Source organism: Lissotriton helveticus, chromosome 3_1, assembly GCF_964261635.1.
Source record: "Lissotriton helveticus chromosome 3_1, aLisHel1.1, whole genome shotgun sequence".
Classification (NCBI taxonomy): Eukaryota; Metazoa; Chordata; class Amphibia; order Caudata; family Salamandridae; genus Lissotriton; species Lissotriton helveticus.
This window is the reverse complement of record NC_136061.1, coordinates 821,178,427-821,199,481: the sequence shown is the minus strand read 5'-3', so window position 1 is coordinate 821,199,481 and position 21,055 is coordinate 821,178,427. Positions and strand designations below refer to the sequence as shown.

The following is a 21,055-nucleotide window of genomic DNA, read 5'->3' as shown; positions in this document are numbered from 1 at the left end:
GCAAGTGGTGGGGCATATTGTAACCAAAGTCCTTTGTTATCTTGTCATGTCTGCAGTGTAAATGTAATTGATTTAATGATAATCATTTTCTTTGATCGCTATATTTGTTCTTGTTCAAGTACACTGATAGTTATTTTATTTTCTATTTCATTTAGGGGTAGATTAAATTACTTTATTGGTTTTTCTTTCCCTGTATTCTGTGCTTTCCAGGTAAAATTGCCATTCTCCCTGCTGCCTCACAGGGAGCAGTTTATATTTTCTGTTCTCTTTCCTCTCAAATCGTTCTGCCGATCTCCACAGATGAACAAGCATGAAAGGCATGGCATACTTGTGATTTTAATTGTGGCATCTGGAAATATTCTAGTCAAAACTTTTGTCTAGTATCATATAGCTCTCCCAAAGATACCCAATCCTCATTAAGGCAAAGGTGCTAGTATGAAGTACTTGCTTGAAGTGCTAGCCCTATGCGTTTCAGCAGTCCCTGACAACTGCCGTTTATTGTCAAGCGAATGACTGTGTTTTATGTTCGTGCTACACAAGACTCCAATAAAATCTTGCAACCTTATTGTCAAACAATTCAATAAGGCAGTCGCTGCCACAGTCTCGCCCTGAGAAGTTGCTAGTGTTTGTGTGGGCAAAAAGGTACATCTCATGCTTTTTCCCATTGTACATAAGTGCTGTGCTGTACTGGTAAGACCAACAGTATCTGGTATTCCAAAACCCTGCAATGAGGACACAGTGCTGCAGTTGTCCTCCTCCCTCGCCACAGTGCAAGCTGCACCTAGATTCGGAGTCTTACTGTTGCAGCGGGTGGAATTGCAGTCCACGTGTCAGATCTTTGTTCAGTGAAGTGTGCTCTTTTTTATATTGTGGTTGTTTTTATAATGGTGCCAATTTTGCATTTATGAGGACATATTAATGCCCACTTCCCTCAAAGTTGGCTTGGTTGGTTTAGGCGTGGAATGTTGATAAGCTGAATCTTGTTATAATATGTTGACTGTGTTGATGATTGTGATATGTCACATATGGGGCTGAAATGCATTCAGTGCATAAGGTGCCTTAAATTTTAAAATCAAATATTTTATGGATGTAATTAAAAATTGAATAACCTGAATTTGTAATTAAAAAAACAGTGTATTGTTTAAATTAATAAAGAAACTCTACTTCTCCAAGTTAAGAGCTTTAGGGGAGATGTTTGTGGTATTTGTGAGTGTTGAATTCTGCTACTCACCACCCCAGAACATGAGGTAACGGGTGAGTAGGTATGAAGGCAATGGCACAAGTGCAGGCTGAATGGCATGGTGGATGGAAAGACTCATCAAGAGTTGTTTTTAAATAAGTTTGGACTAGTAAATATTCAACCGTTTATTCACCATTTGGTATCAACATTGGGAACCTCTGATAAATCTCAGTTATCAATCAATCAATCAATCAGGGGTTTATAAAGCGCGCTACTCATCTGCGAGGGACTCAAGGCGTTAGAGAGGGGAAAGGGGGGACGGCGGCTCTGGATCAGTCGAAGACTCAATCAGTCAAATTTTATCTGACAGTCCATTTTGCAAAAAAGCGATGACTAGTGCAGCCAACACTGATGATATTATAGAGAATGCATTGCCAAGTATGTCACATATAGGCCTGATTTGGGATTGCAGATCTGGAATTCCCATCTCCACTTTGTGCAATAAAAGGAGCACAAATAAAATTCTGTGAACTTGCAGTTTCTTGCTTTCGGTTCCTTCCTGTTTAGGCATGGTAAATTACACTATCTTAGAAACTCCTTCCTGTTTGTTGACTTCACCCCATTTCCATTTCTTGGACTTGCAGTTCCTGTGGATGTCTTTTCTAAAGGTTCCTTATGGAAGGGCTCCTACGAGTATCTTGAGAGGAAGCAGCCGGCCATGCTGACTGTAACCTACTTCGATGCGGCCACCAGCAAAGTCAATGCAACCATGATCGACCACAGTGGCGTGGAACTACAGCTCTCAGGTAGAGTGAAAAGGGCAAGATGACTGGAGGGTTATAGTGCTGCCTACTGGGGCTTACGTGAGCCAGCGTTGCCATGTCTTTAATAATATTTAGTATTCAATAAGCGTTATCTTCTGCACTCTTCACTTTAACACAGCTTCTCCGTCACAGCCTTCAAGATAGAATACACATTTGCTGTTTAATGTTTCAGATGAGCAACAGATGTTCAGTGATTACATCCCAGAGCATTACTCCTTCACGGAGGTTGGGCAAAGTGCAATAGGGTGCACACATATTCATTTATGTCAATGTTTTCCTTCTCTCCATTTATGCTTACTTTCGTTCTTTACAACAAGGGGTGGTGATGGACAGAGTCTCTGAATTAAGCAGAAAACTCTCACCCAGTCAAGAGATCAGGGCTAGATCCAACACCGTTTTTTAGCTCACTGCATCATCCCAGTTTCAGAACCTGGCTGTATGCAAATTAGTCTGTTCCTGTCCCAGTTGATGATGGGAACAGGGCAAACCAAACTACAAAGCCAATTCTTACACTGGAAAGGAAACAAGCTACCGGGGACCGGTTTCTGGCATTTCAGCCTCTTCGGCCCGGCTTGCTTGAATCCTGATGGTGCAGTGAGCAAGGGACTCATGTCTGAGCATACCCTTCCACGCTTAGGGTGGACAAAATAATTTACAACAAGGGGTGGTGATGGACAGAGTCTCTGAATTAAGCAGAAAACTCTCACCCAGTCAAGAGATCAGGGCTAGATCCAACACCGTTTTTTAGCTCACTGCATCATCCCAGTTTCAGAACCTGGCTGTATGCAAATTAGTCTGTTCCTGTCCCAGTGCATGATGGGAACAGGGCAAACCAAACTACAAAGCCAATTCTTACACTGGAAAGGAAACAAGCTACCGGGGACCGGTTTCTGGCATTTCAGCCTCTTCGGCCCGGCTTGCTTGAATCCTGATGGTGCAGTGAGCAAGGGACTCATGTCTGAGCATACCCTTCCACGCTTAGGGTGGACAAAATAATTTACAACAAGGGGTGGTGATGGACAGAGTCTCTGAATTAAGCAGAAAACTCTCACCCAGTCAAGAGATCAGGGCTAGATCCAACACCGTTTTTTAGCTCACTGCATCATCCCAGTTTCAGAACCTGGCTGTATGCAAATTAGTCTGTTCCTGTCCCAGTGCATGATGGGAACAGGGCAAACCAAACTACAAAGCCAATTCTTACACTGGAAAGGAAACAAGCTACCGGGGACCGGTTTCTGGCATTTCAGCCTCTTCGGCCCGGCTTGCTTGAATCCTGATGGTGCAGTGAGCAAGGGACTCATGTCTGAGCATACCCTTCCACGCTTAGGGTGGACAAAATAATTTACAACAAGGGGTGGTGATGGACAGAGTCTCTGAATTAAGCAGAAAACTCTCACCCAGTCAAGAGATCAGGGCTAGATCCAACACCGTTTTTTAGCTCACTGCATCATCCCAGTTTCAGAACCTTGCTCATTGCACCATCAGGATTCAAGCAAGCCGGGCCGAAGACGCCTGAAATGGCAGAAACCGGTCCCCGGAAGCTTGTTTCCTTCCCAGTGTAAGAATTGTCTTTTGTAGTCTGGTCTGCCCTGTTCCCATGATGCACTGGGCCAGGGACAGACTAATTTGCATACAGCCAGGTTCTGAAACTGGGATGGTGCAATGAGCTAAAAAACGGTGTTGGATCTAGCCCTGATCTCTTGACTGGGTGAGAGTACTCTGCTTAATTCAGAGACTCTGTCCATCACCACCCCTTGTTGTAAATTACTTTCGTTCTTTGGCAGCCACCCTCGCTCTATTGTCTACAATGTTCATAGATGAACAGGCACAACATTTACAAGTTTGTTATTATCAAATTCAGGGCTCACATAACACATCTTTGGTTTTCAGGGGTTTACAAGAAAGATGAAGTCCACCTGCTCCTCCAGCTATACCACATCCGAGGTCCCGTGGAAATGTTCATCAACAAGTTCAAGACAGATGACTGGTCACTTGATGGGCATGTAAGTAATTAACTATCTTATACTTTTAGATTTTGAGACATGTATTCAGGTGTGGACAGATGCACTGCATGAAAGCTTATTGAGCTTGTTTGCTGGTCAGAAATCATCCCTCCATGTAATGGCTCTATTTCTTTTACTAAATTCCCACTATATCCCGCTTTTTCTGAATACATTTGTAATTTTAATTTACATTCTCAATTTTCAACCCTTATCATGACGAGGCAGCTAGGTCATGCCAGGTCAGCTCCTACACGGTCCTAATGTGTGCTAACACTTGTTCAATACCTGAATTGCAAATGTTCAAATCTCCTGGGGTCAACTTAGACTTTCATTAGTCCTATGTTGATAAAATGAGTACAATTGCTTTGGGTAATAGTATCACCTTAGCTTTGAAATGGCAACATCTGCAGTAGCAAGTGTTAATTAAAACAGAACTGTTGACTGCAGCTCACACTACCATAATCAGTACAGCGCCAAACAATCAATTTCTTTATTTGCTGCAGACATGGGATACATTAGAAAAACATACTTTCAAGATCGTAAATTCCACTGATACAAGCAAAATAGGTTTCTGCCCTGCCTTTTGATTTCAGGGTTGAGCACTTAGATATTCTAATATCACAGAAGTCTGCATCGTCGATAAGTAGGCATACACTATAGCACCAAGGGTGTGCAAACTTGCAGTACATTTTGTGAACTTTTTTTAAACACTTGTGGGAAAAATACTCAACAAAAGTAAATGTTGCTTAAAAAAAATCATAGCGCAAACTCAACTCTAACCTCACAAAAATGCGTTGAACTTCTCTAGAAATGTGGTTTTCCAAAGTTGAGACGTATAGTTTGTCAGCTTCACAGACCATGTGCAAAATTGATTCATGTGGCATTAGCACCTTTCATTTCATGGTGCGCTGCTTTCTGAGAAACTAGGGGTTAGATTTATCAAAATGTCACGTAATGCAACGCAGCAAGACACCTTGCTGCCCTGAGCTGCGTGACAGGAAGAGAGCAGAAATGCATCATTTATACTAAGATGTGAAAGATTCCTGATCTTTCCCCACGCTGGCACACTGAGTTCTGCCTAGCGCCAAAGCAGGGGCCCTTACAAAGTAGTGCAAGGGTGCCTGCGTTGCAAGCAGGATTGTTTTGTGCAGGAAGGATCACCTTCCTGCACAAAAACAAACCTCAGAGGGATTTTTGTCTTTTTACATGTGGGGCGGAATGCAGCACACTTAGAAAGAGGAAATAATGAGGAGAAACGAAGATATTTCTCATTATGCCTCTGTTAGGAAGGCATACCATTTTGAGGCTATCCTAGGTTTACCACACCTAGTAAATCTGGTTGTGTCAAAATCCATGGGTCGATGCATGGGAACGCTCATGCTCCATCCATGGAACACCTTCCCAATGCAGAGTATGGCAAAGCAGCGATTTGCACTATCTGGCGTTACTCTAGATTTACAAAGTCGTGCAGAGCCATGCAAGGTGACTTTTCATGGCTAGGTAAAGCTCACTTATGCCCTTGCGTTGTTTGCCTTCTCTTGAGCGATTCAAGGACAACGCAAGGGCTTAGTAAGTCCGGCACAAGTTATCTTTTCATTAAAGCTATTTAGTTATCCAGAGTTTCTGTGTGCCTCTTTTTAGTTCATCCAAACCACTAAATATGATACAGAATGAGAGGGAGTTCAGTCAGTTAGAGGACGTTCTTGGGTCCTCTATTCTTCTGTCGGTGGCCCCAAAGGTATTATTTAAAAAGTGTAGTGCATGAGCTCTGTTTTCAGACTGTTTCTGTATAGGCTACGGCTAGAAGCTCAGATTCAATGAGTTCCTCATCCAGGTATTCTGGACTCCCAAAGAGCTGACCACTTTTGTTCTGTCTATTGACTTGATGGGGCGATGAGATCTGTTGCTTCATTGCAGATTTCTCTTGGGCTCGTAGAGGGCATGCAGCTCCAGCAGTTATCTTAAGGTACTAGTATGTCTTGTGCATGGTACAAATACCTTTGAGTTTTATTTGTGATTCTTCTGGGAATCGGCTGAGTGGTTGCAATTCTGGCTTTTTGTGGGCGTGCTGTGGCAGATTAAGCCACATATTTGCTGCTTGGTGCCCAGACCTCTGAAGTCTGTTAATGAGCATCTTTGAGTGCAAACAGTATTACAGCAGGGTCATCACAAGGATTATCTTTTCCCCATTGGACAGCTTGGAGTAGGGTGAGGTCCCACCTCAGACGGCAAAGTAGCGGATTGATGCCATTGTCCACCATGCTGACCTGGGAAATGACGAAGCATTTAATATCAAGCGTAACTCCCAAATTCCTAGTGCATGCAGTGGAGGGGGTACTCTGATTTATGGTTCAATCAAACAACAATGAAGTAGGTTTTTGTCCGCTCTTAATCAAATCTCTGTCTTAGCTCTGATCCGGGAAAATAAATGCTCTTTAACAAAATAAATATACATAGTTAAGGCAGATGGAGAGGTTGGCTGTTTTGCCAGCCTTTTTTCAAGCTGAAAATGGATTTGGGGATTGTCAGCTTGTGATTGGGGATTTATCTTGTGCTGCTCCTGTAGCTGTGCCAGTGGCCTTGTGTAGATGTTAAAACATATAAATGAATGGAAGGTCACCCTTCAGCACTCACAAACTTGTTGACTGGATCTGGTTGAAAACAGATCAAATGACTGAAATCTTTTCATTGAGATGCTCAGCAGTATGTTTTGTTTCACAGTGTTCTAGATTACTGAAAATCCAAGGATTATCAGAGATGGGTTCTTGATTTTGTCCAATGAAAACAGTGTCTTTTCTAGAGTGTCAGCTTGAGCATTTTCAGTACGATTTCTGGCCATGTATAGATTGGTGGTGTTGGAGGAAGAGGTTGACTTTATTGTATTCTTGTAACCTCCTTTTTGGTTATCTTGCTGGTTTGGACAGAGTAGCGATTGCCCAGAAGTTGGCTAGGATTTATGGTCAGACGGTTATATTTTAGCAGGAACATGAAGGTGTCATGTTCCAAAGGGCTTAGTAAGACTGTGAAAAATGTACTAAGTCTGGTTGTTGAGTTTCAGCCAATTGAAAATGCTGAAAAAGATATTTTCGATTAAACCCCAATAAGAACTGACAAGCGGTCCGGCCTGTGTTTTGACCCATCTTGACTTGCGAAATGCATTATATCTTGGCATTCCAAAGCAACACATCTTCCAGCTTCAATGCCTACAAAACAGTCATAAGGAGCAGTGCAGAACAGAAGCATAAACTCCATGTAGAATTGCCTGGATGGTCCTGCGGAGGCTGGGGCACTTTGTGCTATGTAGTGGGAGTGTTTCCTCTTCAAGGTCGGAGGCGCAGTTCATGGTAGGATGTAGGAACAACACAAGATGAGGGTACTTATGGTCGAAGTTGTGGGGTGCTGACTCTCAGAAGTAGATATTCCCACCTTTATCTGCTTCGTGCCCTACGGCTTACTCTCCTTTGTCTCAACTTGGTTATTTTGGGAATTTTGTTTTTGAGGCTGGATGTGTTGTCAGTCACTGGTTGTGGACTAATTGCGTTGAAGCCAGGCGTGTGCATGCATTTTTTTTATTTGCCATGATCATTTTCCTTATTTGTTGGCTCATGGGCTATTGGTGTTTTGGCGTAATGTGTGTGGCAAGTGTGGAAAAGCATTTCCCTTTTGTTCGGCTGCTTTACTGAGTAAGAGAGCAGTTAGCACTAGGTTAGTGCAGGGAGGCCTTTTCTTTTCTTAAGTGAGAAAGCTGTCTGACTGTTGTAACCAAAAGAGAGTTAGATTTGCATACCCAAGCATTTGCTGTTTGGTGAGGTTTCTTTTTGTTTCCCCTTCTGGTTTAAATTGATCTTCGAAATTGGCAAAATCAGTTTTCTGAAGAAGGTAATTTGTTTGAAATTTGAATACAAAGAAATTGAGGTTAACAAGTGAAAACCTGTTTGAAGGGATATTTATCGGGGTATTCAGTCACTCTTTAGGGATCTTCATCAAGCCTGCACGACTATCAATTATGGATTGTATGTATGTATTTCAAAGGTTTTTGAAGCACTAGAAGGTGCAAGTAGTTGACTGTCGAACTTTGACTATTCCCATTCCCCTGTTTTCCAGTCAAGAAGTCATGAACAGTAACTTAGAGACTGAAAACCGAAAGATAGTAGAGTAGGTGGATCTACAGCTTACCTGTGGAACTCCTACTCAAGGGCATATAGTTACCCGGAATGTGCCAAAAACGTGCCAGTGAGACTTGTGGGTGGCGTACTAAAATGTGGCCATGTTTCTGAGTCATGGTGACCTGCAATGGCTGCTAGTGAAACAAAGAATTCATTTGAATTCTTCTGTCTGTTACACAGAGATTATTATAGCACCAGACCTGTATATTTGTTGCATAAGGTGACCACTTCATTAAGGGCCATCTATCAAAAATGCACCAGTTGCCCCATGAGAGAGCAAGGCACTCAACTTAGATGGCCTAGATGATAATCCAACAATCTCCCAACAAGGACTTTCTGAAATGAAAAGAGGGGGTATAAGGGTATGGGAAGGTGAGAGAGAGAACACTCTGAATCAGTCAGAAAATGTCATATGAGAAGCCCTCCACATGCCAGGAGAAGATTATATTGGAGTGGGCGATTTCAGGGTCAGATAGGCCATGAAATAACAAATGGCACAATGAAAAGTCAAATGTATGGGTAACACACATGCAAGTATAAACAAGGAAAGGTAGTAAGTAATGATTCTAGTTACTTCAAGGGAGATGGAGACAACGAGCCTTCAAAGATACTCAGTAACATCCTAAGACCAAGAAACACTCGGAAGACAGTTTGTCAACAGGCAGATGTAGAGATGGAGCCAATAAGTCCAAAGTTCTGGCAGAGAAGGACCCAAGCTGAGGAAAGGCAGTAAAGCAACAAAGAAACAGGGGATACACGAACCGGGGAAGAAATAAAACAACACATGTGAAGGACATAATGCACTAATGAACTGAGCAAGAACGGGAGCCGTACAACAGATGGGAAGTTGCCAAGTGCCATCTTGATGGCTCCTAGCCCTTTTATAGGAACCATAAGGTACCTCTACTGACCCTGACTCGGAACCACTTGTCCTTGTCCCTCAGTGCCTTTATGCGAGCCAGCAAACACAAGCCGGTCCACTACGTTCTACAGTCCTTCTATGTGTTTTCTGTGATTCTCAGACTCAATTGAACTGTTTTGAACTTTAGTCTCTTTGACTGAATTCCCCTTGATGAAATACTGACAATCAGCTAGATCTCTGCACACCAGCTTCCCATTTAACCTCCAAGTTCTGCGCTTCAATCATGCTAGATGCAGAGGAAAAGTCTTCTAAGTTTAATGTGTTACTATTTTAATGGGTGTGTCAAGTACTGCATAAGTGAAACTTAAGAAGTGCATATTTTCAGTAAAGTCCATGGCTGGGTTTGACACTGATTCATGTCATCCAAAAAAGTATGGTTTTTGCTATTGTTTGGAGATGGAGGGAGGTAAGAAATTCGGTTGATGGTTATAGGGATGGAAGCCCCACCCAAGCAACAACCACAATCCTTATCATGGTGAACCAAAAAAGTTGCTAAAATTAACTGTGTGAAACCAGTTTAGAAATCTGGAGTAAATTTTAATAAATAAAGTGACACCAAAAGTAAGAGAATCCATGCAGTAGAACTGGAGATAACAATTTTGAACGTATTCAGGGAAAATAGCAACAAGAAGCACAAAGCGCCATTCATGGTTATATAGTCATGCTAGACTGGAGGAAAGTAACAAAGTTCAGACCAACCATAATGGAGTGCAAGCTGGATACAGGGACCATGTTAGTCCTGCAGAAGAGTTCTGTTCATGTGGGAGGGGGCTCGAGGAAGAAGCTAAACGAGCAGGTCAAGTGTAGCGGATAATCGTTGCTGTAGAGTGAAGAGCCTGTCTTTGCTAAAGCTTTGCACTGTTTGACCATCGCAGAAGGTTGCTGATGGCTCGAAGTGCAGGTCTTGTGTTGCCAGCCGTCGCGGGCAGTCGTAGGCGGCATGAAGAGCAGTTCACGTTGGCTGTCATCACTAGTAGTTGGTTCTCAGTGTGAAGAGGCCACTTAACGGTTGCGAGGAGCCCAAACTTCATGATTGTTCCCTTTTCTTGAGGAAGACTTTTACCGATGGCAGCCAAGGGTCAAGAACCTGGGGGGAATCTCTTGGGGATCAGAACTCACTCCAGCAGAGGCCAGCAGCATGGATCAGGCTTGTCCAGTTGGTGCTAGTCAACTGGGCAGTTGCAGGGATGCCTCTTGAGGCTTGTTGTGTCCCTGCAGCTCACAGAGGCTGTCAGTAAACAGACCGTTGGAGTCACTGTGGGTAGCCTGGGATCAATGCAAGCAGTTCCAATTTTCCTTCGTCAGACTGCAAGGAAGTTCTTCCAGCTGCAGGGCAGACTTTCTGGCAGAAGAGTTGTCCTTCTTCAGAATCTTCCCAAGGTCCAGGAGTGGTCTTTACTTTTATACATGGGGCCAGACCTTGTGTGGAGGAATTTCCTGACCTACCCCCAAAACTGGTTCATGTCAGTTCATCCTTTTCTCCCACACCTAGCTCCTAACTTTCTAGGGTGACAAAGGCAAGAGCAGGCCTGATGTCATGTTACTTTATGTGTATTGTAGGCAGGGCCCTATGAAATGAAATCAGGGCAGGGGGCAGCTCCTCCCTTGCCAACCTGTTAGGAAGACCCTCTTCCTTCACACTTAGGCTCACTTTGTATCATGGTCTAGGACCAGTACAGAAACCCCAATAGCAGAGCCATTCACAGTCATGTGACACAGGAGACTGGCAGAAAGGCACTGTTGGTTTGGGCAATAAAAGGCCAGCTTTCTGAAAGTGACATTTCCAAAATTGTAACTTAATATCCAACTTCATCATTAAAGACATTTTAAAATTACAATTTACTTGAGTCTAAGCAGCTTATCTCTATCTGGTCCCAATCTGAAGTTAGCACGTTTTTAATGTAGCAGGGGAACCTAGTGTTCCCCTGCTGTCTGTGGCATATGATAGGCCTTACATTAGTGAAAAACGACTTTAGGAGGTTGTCACTGCCAAGCACATATAACATGTAAACATACGTGTCCTTTTAAATACTATGCTCCCTGTCCTATAAGCCTTTTAGGCCTACCTTATGGTGACTTTAAGTATTTAAAAGGAAGATTTAGGCCTGGCAAAATGTTAGTTTTTCCAGGTTGAAATGGCATTTTAAAATTGCACTACAGACTGCAGTGACATGTTTTAAAAGGTTACTTTAGTGGGTTACACAATGAGTGCTACAGCCCACTGGGAGAGAGGATGCAGTCTTATGGCTAGTGCGGTCAACCTCGAAGCTGGAGAACCGGGTTCGAGTCTTGGCAACAACGCTCAACATCCTGTGATTCTGGGCAAATCACTTAATCTCCCTGTGCCTAACAAAAATGAATGCATCCATTTGTAACGAAACGGTGCTAATGTAAAGAGATCTGATACCTGATGTCTCGGGTCTAGTTCGCGCTATATAAAATATTTAAATAAATGTTCCAGCTAGGTGTAGTCCAATTGTACCATGTTTTAAGGAGAGAGCACAAGCACTTTAGCACTGATTAGCAGGGATAGAGTGCACAGAGTCCTAATGCCAGCAAAAACAACTTCAGCAAAGGAAGTCAGTGAATGAAAAATGGATGAATACCACACCACGGATGTCAGGTCAAACAAGGGAAAATAGCCAAATGAATTCAGAACCAAAGAGTTGTGACCCAGGTGGTATTAGATCGTTGTAACAATGAAGGTATGATAGAATACTGGAAACTACACTAAAAAATCAATATACAACCTATGACATACAAATGCTTGCAGGAGTTTAATATGGGTCGCTCATACAGGTAGGGGTGTGCGGTAAACTCTGCTCTGCCGGCGGGGTTCTTGTCGTTTTGGAACAGTCCTGCAGAAAAACTCTGTCAGCCGCTGGCGGAGTGGAGTTCAGTTTACCGGTGCACTCAGCACTAAGCTTATCACTGAGTAATGTGTTGTTTTGAATGATTGAGGTGGTCACCGGCACTTGCTCTCTGAAGAACTTCAGATCCATAGTCTAGGGTTACCGCCAGTGGATTCAGCGAGCACCCATTGATTGCAGCAAGATGATGAAAGTCTCGCACAGGTGCCTTGGGTGTAAATTAGACTTAGTACATATAGAATTCCACAGTTTACTGCAGCCCTCCACATGCATGTGCACTGCAGGAGACACGATGGCGGCACTCAGATGCTCAATTTTTCTAGGGGATGTCCTCTGATCGTCTTAGTTTTTGGACTGCTTTTGACATCTCTGAAGTAATTTTTACTACTTCAGTGTATCAGAGTTAATTTCGTGGCCATGGGCAGGATGTGCTAATTAAAAATGCAGTCACATAATTATTTAAACTTGCATTTCTTAAGTTGTAGTTGTATTAAGGAATTATTATTGGAGCATTAACTGTTCTCCAAGTCTTCTGAGTGCGCTTTAACTCCAGGACGAATAATTTGAAGCCATGGTATGTTTTCAAAGATGGAGTAGTTAGGTAAGGTTCTACATGTCATCAGTTCGATACATCCATTTACCTGTTCATACTAAGGAGTGTGTTCCCAGCCCAAAATGGACACTGCACACATCAAGTTGTGTGTCACCTCCGCTTCTGCTTAGACATGTATGGACTATAGCCATATAATGAATAATTTTTTGCAGTGGGTGCTAGGGTACCGCATGTATGTTAACTATCGTGATACACAAGCTCTGCATTTGTTGTCTTGTATGGTTGTCTGACTGCTGTAGTTATCTTTAGGGTCCAGCTTCTTCTCCCTGACTGGAGCCTCAAGCGTATATTGTTTGGTGCTCTCAGCAGGGTTCAAGTTTGGGTCTTTACAATTTTTCTTGCAGTTGTAGGGCACAACTTTGTGTTGGAGCAAGTGTTTTGAAGTGCACTGTTCATATAGTTCTGAATGAATGTGCGGTTGCTGAACACCGTGTTTCTGAAAGAGAAAGTGACTGTCCTATTCCATCCCGCTCGTGGAACTCTGCAGAATTTGGCAGAGTGCTTTGTCAACTCCACGGAACTCCTCCAGCCCAGGCCTACATACAGGTAGCTAACTCTTCAAAACATGGGAAGAAACAAATTGCTTCTCACCTGTCTTAAACTCCATCAATGCATTAGAAGAAGGGAGTAGTGATCAGTAAATGTTTCTTTCTTAGTGAATAACTTTAATTTATGAGAAAAAACTGACACACTATAAATCTGAAATACATCTGAAAAGAGCCCTCATTCTTTTAGTGTTTAACTGAAAATTGATTTCACACTCCCCCAAAAAATGTCAATGCTCTGTGCTGACTCTTTTTGAAAAACATTACAATGTCAGAACTGAGCTGTCGTCGTTTTTAGGTCTTCTAACATCAGCTTTAGCCTGTGGTTTATCTGTGACTATTTTTTGTGTCACAAGTAACTTCATATGGTATCATTGCCATGTGATAATATAAGGGATAACATACCCTCCGCTGTACATTATAAGGATCTTGCAAGTTACCGAGGCGTTCTATAACCATATCGAGAAACAGGGCTTAAGGCCAAGTTCCTTTATAAGGTTATGCAACTCCAAGGTGACTTGCAATATTCTTATCATGTACCCCAGGTCACACCATCACCTTTCCCACAAACCACTTAAAACCTTGGTGCGTAGATTTTTCATATGAAAGAGCAAGCATGTTTGTAAACATGAAAAATGAAAGTAAAACCTCTAGTGCAAAATTATACATATCAAAAACCTGTTCGTTTTAAAAGCCGAGATTAATAGTGATCTCTCACAAAAAGCAGCAGAAACTCTCCAAGTTAATCGTAATAAAATATACGAAACTGGAGAAAATGTAGGGAAGCATCTGGCTCTTAGAACTCGCCAGAAGCAATCATATAACTCTATTCAAACCATCGAATATGGGGGACAGAAACATACTTCCCCGGAAGGTATAGCAGCATCATTTCAAGATTATTATCGGAAGCTATATCAAAACGAAGACAGACAGTCAATCTCTGACACTAAAGAGTTCCTGAATAATTGGCTTACAGAGACAAATCTAGGTAAAACGATAGATGAAATAACAAGAGAAGACCTCGAAAAAGAAGTTACAAGAACGGAGGTAGAATTAGCCCTAACAGAATTAGCTACAGGAAAAGCAGCCGGGCCAGACAGAATACCGTTAGATTTATATAAAGCACTCGGTAACCTAATTACCCCACTTCTTTATGATATTTTTCTTGGGGTACAATGGCATGGCAAACCCCCTGAATCCTGGAAACATACTAACATAGCCATCTTCCCAAAAAAAGATAAACCACCGGAACAAACCTCTTCATACCGACCAATATCGCTTATCAACTCAGACTCAAAGATATACGCCAAGATCTTTGCCAACCGTCTCAGCAGGATCGTCGAACGTCTGGTCTCCCCCTGGCAGCACGGTTTTATACCTGGTAAGAGCACGACAGATCATATTCGTAGAGCCATCTCCCTTTTTGACATCACTGGAGTAGAGGGAGGCCAGATGTCGATGATCCTGCTGGGCGCGGAGAAGGCCTTTGACCGGGTCTCATGGCAGTTTCTCTGGGAGGTATTAGCAGTAAACAATCTAGGCCCGGTCTTTATAAAATCTATCAAGGCCCTGTATGTCGACCCTACGGCAAAGATCATGATAGGCGGTAGTGAATCAGAGCTTATTAAGATCCAGAGGGGCACGCGACAAGGTTGCCTGTGTTCCCCGTTGCTCTTCGCCCTCTATATTAACCCACTTATCCTTAAAATCATAACCTTAACGATAATTAAACCAGTTAAAGTAGGCTCGTATAGTACCAAAGTATTAGCATACGCCGATGACGTGGCGGTATTAACACCAAACCCCGCAGAGGCAATCTGCGAGATCGAGGAAATCACACAATCTTTTGGTCTACATTCAGGATATTCCCTAAATAGGGACAAAACGATGGTCATCTGTACTGAGAATACGCCTTATGCTAGCCAATATAGAGTTAATAACGCAAAATATCTGGGGGTGAACATCTCGCCAAAAATAAGTGAAATCAATCAACTAAACTATGACGCGCTTATTAAAAAAGTCAAAAAGGACTTGCACAGAGTTGATAACCTCCATCTCTCCATAATAGGAAGAGGAAATTACATTAAAATGAACGTATTCCCAAAGATATTATATCTATCCCGGGCAATTCCCTTTTTAGTTAACAACGAAACAATCAAAATATTAGACTCAGCCATCTCAAGATTCATTTGGAATTATGGCAAAGTCAGGAGAGCGCTCCCTAAATTAACACTACCATACTGTAGAGGCGGTTTAGCAATCCCAAATCTAACATATTATCTAATGGCGACCCTCCTACAACAAATGACCATTTTATTTACAGCGCGAGTCCCTCTAGATACCACTCTGGACCAGATTATACCCTCAATCTACGAACTAACTCTGGGAAGTAAGGCCAGGGGTCTGCTATTAAAAAAAGTCGAGCCATCTTACTTTAAAAAGAATACATTTAAGATCATTATAGACGCTTTAAAAATCTGGAAACGAACTACCAAACTACTATCGATACCCAGGTACTCCAAATATACACCCTTATGGCAGAGCTCAATAATCCCATTATATCTTAACGACAATACATCTAGGAGGTGGGAGAGACTAGGCCTAGTAACAGTTGGGGATCTCCTGGGGGAGAACGTAAACCCACTTTTGAAGAGCTTTGTGTAAAGTATCAAATTCCCCGCACGGATTACCTAAAGTTTATACAAATATCTAGCTCCCTTAGACAGATGGCATCAACTATAGATTTAAAAACCATACCGCTGCTAAATATCTTAGGTAAACAAGCAACTAGGATTGGCATCATTTATGAGTTATTCATAAGGAATCATCCTGATGATCTCAAACACACTGAAACCAGCTGGGCCAACAAACTGAACAATGTAAACATCGATATAGACATGTCCCTACTCTTATCATCTAAAATATTGCTGGCCTCTAACCTAAAGGCCCAAACTTATAAAACAATATATGACCTATATTTTACCCCCTCCAAACTATTCATCTGGGGAAAAAGAGCACATGATAAATGCCCAAGGTGCTCATTAGGGCCAGCTAATCTTATCCACATGTTTGCCGAATGCCCAAAATTAGCCGAGATTAAAAAAGGCATTTCTAAATACTGGGACGAGATCTTTGGCCACGAAACAAGAACATCAACAACTCTCTTCGTCCTAGGATACGACGACTCTCTAGGGCATACCAATAATGAAGCCACGACTATTTTTGTAGGCACAGCTGTTTATAGAATTATCCTGGCAGCACGGTGGAAGGACCCAGACGCCCCCACTTTTCAGGGTTGGTTGAGTAGATTAGTGGGCATATACAAACAAGAGGTAGCAATTTATAAAACCAGAGGAAAAAAGTCGAGAACACTAGGCAAACAGATCTGGGCCCCGGTCGCCACATGGTTTGAAAACCACAGAAACACATAACCCCTCATAATTAGAAACAAATTATATATAAGCAGTTTAGGCGGACCTCCGCCCCCAGTTCAGTGTATTGTTAATGCCTTCCATCACTTGGAAAATATTCGAGAATCCATATGACATGAATGCTAAATGAGTTATGTAATTTAGTACTAATTATCCAGTTTAATATGTTCGTATAGATCGAATAATGTATTGAATACTTTTTTTTTTTTCATTTTGTCTTTCTGTTTTCTGATTTTCGATAGTATCTGGACTGTACATTTTATGTTATATGTATGAAACGTTATATCTTTTTCTTTATTTTTTTTTTCTTGTATGTACCCATTTGACCTGCTCAAAAAAAAAAAAAAACCTGTTAGATATTTGTTACAAGCAGATATTAGAAACAGTTTAATACAAGTCAGTTTTCTTTTTAAAAAGAAAGCTGCAGTAGCTCGGAATGTGTAGAAACATGAAGAAATATTCTAGCTTTTCTGTATTTAAGGAGTGGAAAAATATAAATGCTGTCTTTGTTAGCTAGAAATATAGAGCAGAAGAAAGAAAAGCAACGTTTTGTTTTTCTGTTGCTTAAAACAGCTATTTCAGTTATTCTCCGTGACCTGACCTGCCTTGCACCTCAGCTGCTGGCTCTGGCAGCAGGCATTGTGACATCAGAACTTGACTGTAATGACTTATGATAGTCAAGTTCTGACGTCTTTTTTTATAATCGGCGACTGGTTGCATCAATAGTAGCCAACTATATAAGGGATAAAGAATCCCCTGCTGTAGATTATAGGGATATTACTAGTCACCAAGGAGTTACATAACCATATAGAGGAATGAGACTGAAGGCTGAGATCCTTTATAAGGTTATGGAACTCCGAGGTGGCTTGCAACATCCTTATTGTGTACATCAGGGGGTACTTTATCCCATATAATACATTGTCACACCATCACCTTTCCCACAAACCACTTAAAACCTTGATGCATTGCTCTTTCATATGCAATAGAGAGAATTTTTGCAAACATGGAAAAGAAAAAGCTCTAGTGCAAAATTAAACGTATCAAAAAACTGTTAGCTATTTGTTGCAAAGAGATATTAGAAAACGTTCATTACAAGTCAATTTCTTTAAAAAAAAGAGCTGCAGTAGCTTGAAATGGGATGGAAAATGCAGAAAGATTCTAGCTTTATTCTGAAGAGTGCAAAAAAAACGTATTCTCTCTTTTCATGTAAGCTATTAAAATAGAGCAGAAGAAAGGAACATTCCTTTTAAACAGTTGCTTCAATTATGCTCCGTTACCTGACCTACCTTACCCTTCGGCTACTACCTCTGGCAACAAACATTGTGACGTCAGAACTTTACTGTAATAACTTACAAAGTTCTGATGTCTTTTCTTTATAATTGGTGAGTGAGTGTTTCACTAGTCGCCGATTATAAAGAAATTAGAGTTTGCATTTATATAGGGGTTGCCAAATCCCATGTATTAAAAAAAAAAGTAGTGGTTGACGTTTATACAAGGATTACAGAATTCCATGTATTTTTAGTATATATCAGTACTCCATTTAAACATTTTACATATGTATGTTACACATTCTCAGTAGTTCTCTTAAAATAACAAGATGCTTTGCAATTTGTAGGTTTTTGAGACCAAAGTAATGCTTGACTGTGTTCATGATTCTTAGTCCTCAGAAAAACTTGGCCTCAAAGATGGCGGAAATAAGAGGGAGGAGAAAAAGATGTACTAATAAAAGTAGTCAGTTGTGGGGACAAAGCAGAGGCTCTTCTTGGCTCTACTGCTCCCCTGACATATATTGCTCACTGCAAGTTTTTTGTGCATGAATAAAAGCCTTGATGGCTTTGCAAATTAATAGAAGTTTAGTGCTAAAGAATCATTTGTTGGAATTGAAAACTATTCTCTTCCCATCTCTGAAAACATTACACACCAGTGCCGGCACCATCTGCTCGTTCTTCGAACTGCTGCCCTCTTAGTGCCTGCAGGACCATTCCAGAGACAGACCTGTCATGTTCTGCCAGTAATTTTCTCAGTCATTTACAGCAGAATTACTGTTGGCAAAGGAATGTGTGCATTTCAGATGGACCTCATTCCCTCAAGCGCACCGCTAATCACAAATATTTTCATTTGATCAGCATGGTCTTAATCATAATATACATCCAGGTCATGTGTGAATATGCAAGAATAGAAATCCCAGGCTTGCTCCGTCTGAGGCAGGTGCTTTGCTAGCTTCTAATAGGTGATGGGTGATTAGAACAGCTGTCCACAAGTGCCCAAATGTTGGTCTTCAGCCCTGAGATCAGCGCTCTTAACTGGCAAACGATTTCGAGTCTCAATGGGGCTCAAGGTCCTACACCCCAGACGATATCCGAGCAACATGTGCAGCGACAGCGAAACTGCTTTTTCACCGACTCTCCCGCGTCTCTCACATTGACTCTGTAGAGGGCCATCTGTAATGAACCAAAGGGAGTGTTGATCCTCTTGATGTGTTAGTCTCTCTGCTGGGAATGTGACTGACTATTTAAGGTGTTGGTTTAGAGATTCACTGGCAGCAAATTCCTCATTGGTAAGTAAGCAGCTGCCAAATGGCAGGAAATGTAAACATGGATTTTACCCCACCGGAGGATGTCATGAAGAGTTTGGTGCCTCCATTTTGGGCTATACGCCTCTTTCACCTCAGGATTCTGTAGATATACATTAGGCATTCCAAAACTAGAAGATATATATACATGTAGGTGTGAATTCTTCCCCCTCATCCCTTACCCTATTAACACATTTACTTTGCTTTCCTTAACTTACCAGATCAATGCTAAAGTAGAATTCAGCGTCAGTGCCGGCACCTTTTGTACTTCCGTATTCACCCTGCCTCAGACTCTGCAGTGCAATGCACTTCCTTTTCTATATTATTAGTCCTCACCCTCATCGTCTTGATCCCCACATGGTTTATAAGATTTCAATAGCATTACCTTTATCCCTTACACATTTATGACCGAAGGAGCAATAGCATTCTCTTGGTCCCCCACTACTTTGGCACGTTAAGATATAGTGGTGTCACCATCTTTTCACCAGGTTGATCTCAGACACCAGTATGATTATTCCCATCTCTCTGTCTCTTGACTTTGACTCCTTTCAGAGAAAATTTTAAAACATAACGTATACATTTTAAAGTGCATGTTTATACATGGGCTGAATAATAGGCGTTTATTGTTACTCAATCGTACAAATGTATCTTCCTCAAGAGGGTGAAAGGCTAAGGGCCATATGTATCAAGCTAATTAGCATTCGCAAAGGCCGAAATTCGGTGAATTTCGGCCTTTGCGAATGCTAATTTGACAAATGGTATGTATCAAACATATTTGATGCAAAATAAGGAATAGCAAAATTTGCAATTCCTTATTTTGCGATTGCACTTAAGGAATCGCAAATTTTGCGATTCCTTAAATGCAATGTATCAAACAAAAAATATTCAAAAAATGCCATTAAGGATTCGCAAATTACCACCAACTTCTAGTTGGTGGTAATTTGCAAATTCTTTTCAAAAATAATTTTTCCAAAAAACAAAAGGTGCCATATGACGCCCATACATGCCCTAAAGGCATGTATGGGCGTCATATGGCACCCAAATGTCTTTTTCAGGGGTGCAGCAGGGTGTTCTTGAGACACCCCTGCACCCTTGAAAAAATTCCTAATTTGCGATTAGCTAATTGCTAATCGCAAATTGCCCCTTCATTCCTATGGGCCTCCCGGCCCATAGAAATGATTGGGTAATTTGCGATTAGCAATTTGCTAATCGCAAATTAGGAATGGTAAGAAATCGCTATTAAATAGCGATTTTGTACATACATACCGTTTTGCGAATTACAAATAGCAATTCCTTAAAATTCGCTATTTGGAATTCGCAAAACGGAAGTATGATACATATGGCCCTAAGTGATTCTGCCAGGTTTCAACACTTGACTATGGGTCCAAACACAGATTCTTGCAGCCGATGTGTTTGTTGACTTTACTCCCACAACCTAATTGATATTCAAATTTGTTGACCTTTAATTGAAAACTTTCTAACTCTTACTACCCCCAGTGCCAGTGTCCATGCCCAGCTACTGTGATGGCCTCCTCACTCCACCTCTATCCACACGTTTGAACCTGTACTATTAAAAAGGGAGTCCTTAATCTCTCCCTGTTGATGTTTAGCATCTTTCCATCCTCTTACTATATGAAACGGGCAATAGCTATGAATAAATCTAGACATCTTGACTGAGTGTACTAAACGGCTAACATTATTTATATCTTTTATCTGTTCCAAATGTAGGTGTCCTCTGAGCCATCGATGGGCACATATGTGTACCAAGGCTTTGTGCGTGGCAAAGGGTTTGGACAGTTCGGCCTCCAGAGACTTGGTGAGTGTTGTTTTTTCCTATATGTCAACATTTTGTTCATATAATTCAACTTCAATACTACAGTTAAAAAAACCTGTATTTTCAAGTAACTTTTTATCACAAACTAAAGCTTT

The 21,055-nt window shown here is 41.5% G+C and overlaps 1 protein-coding gene across 1 annotated transcript in view; it reads left to right on the top strand.

Moving 5' to 3' along the window:
* The window catches only part of CSMD2 (CUB and Sushi multiple domains 2), a 607,842-nt gene that overhangs the window by 572,598 nt on the left and 14,189 nt on the right, over positions 1-21,055 (top strand). Inside the window, exons 61-63 of the mRNA XM_078683053.1 lie at positions 1,825-1,986; positions 3,895-4,007; positions 20,855-20,942. Coding sequence (XP_078539179.1) covers positions 1,825-1,986; positions 3,895-4,007; positions 20,855-20,942 — 363 coding nt within the window. The remainder of the gene's footprint in view (positions 1-1,824; positions 1,987-3,894; positions 4,008-20,854; positions 20,943-21,055) is intronic.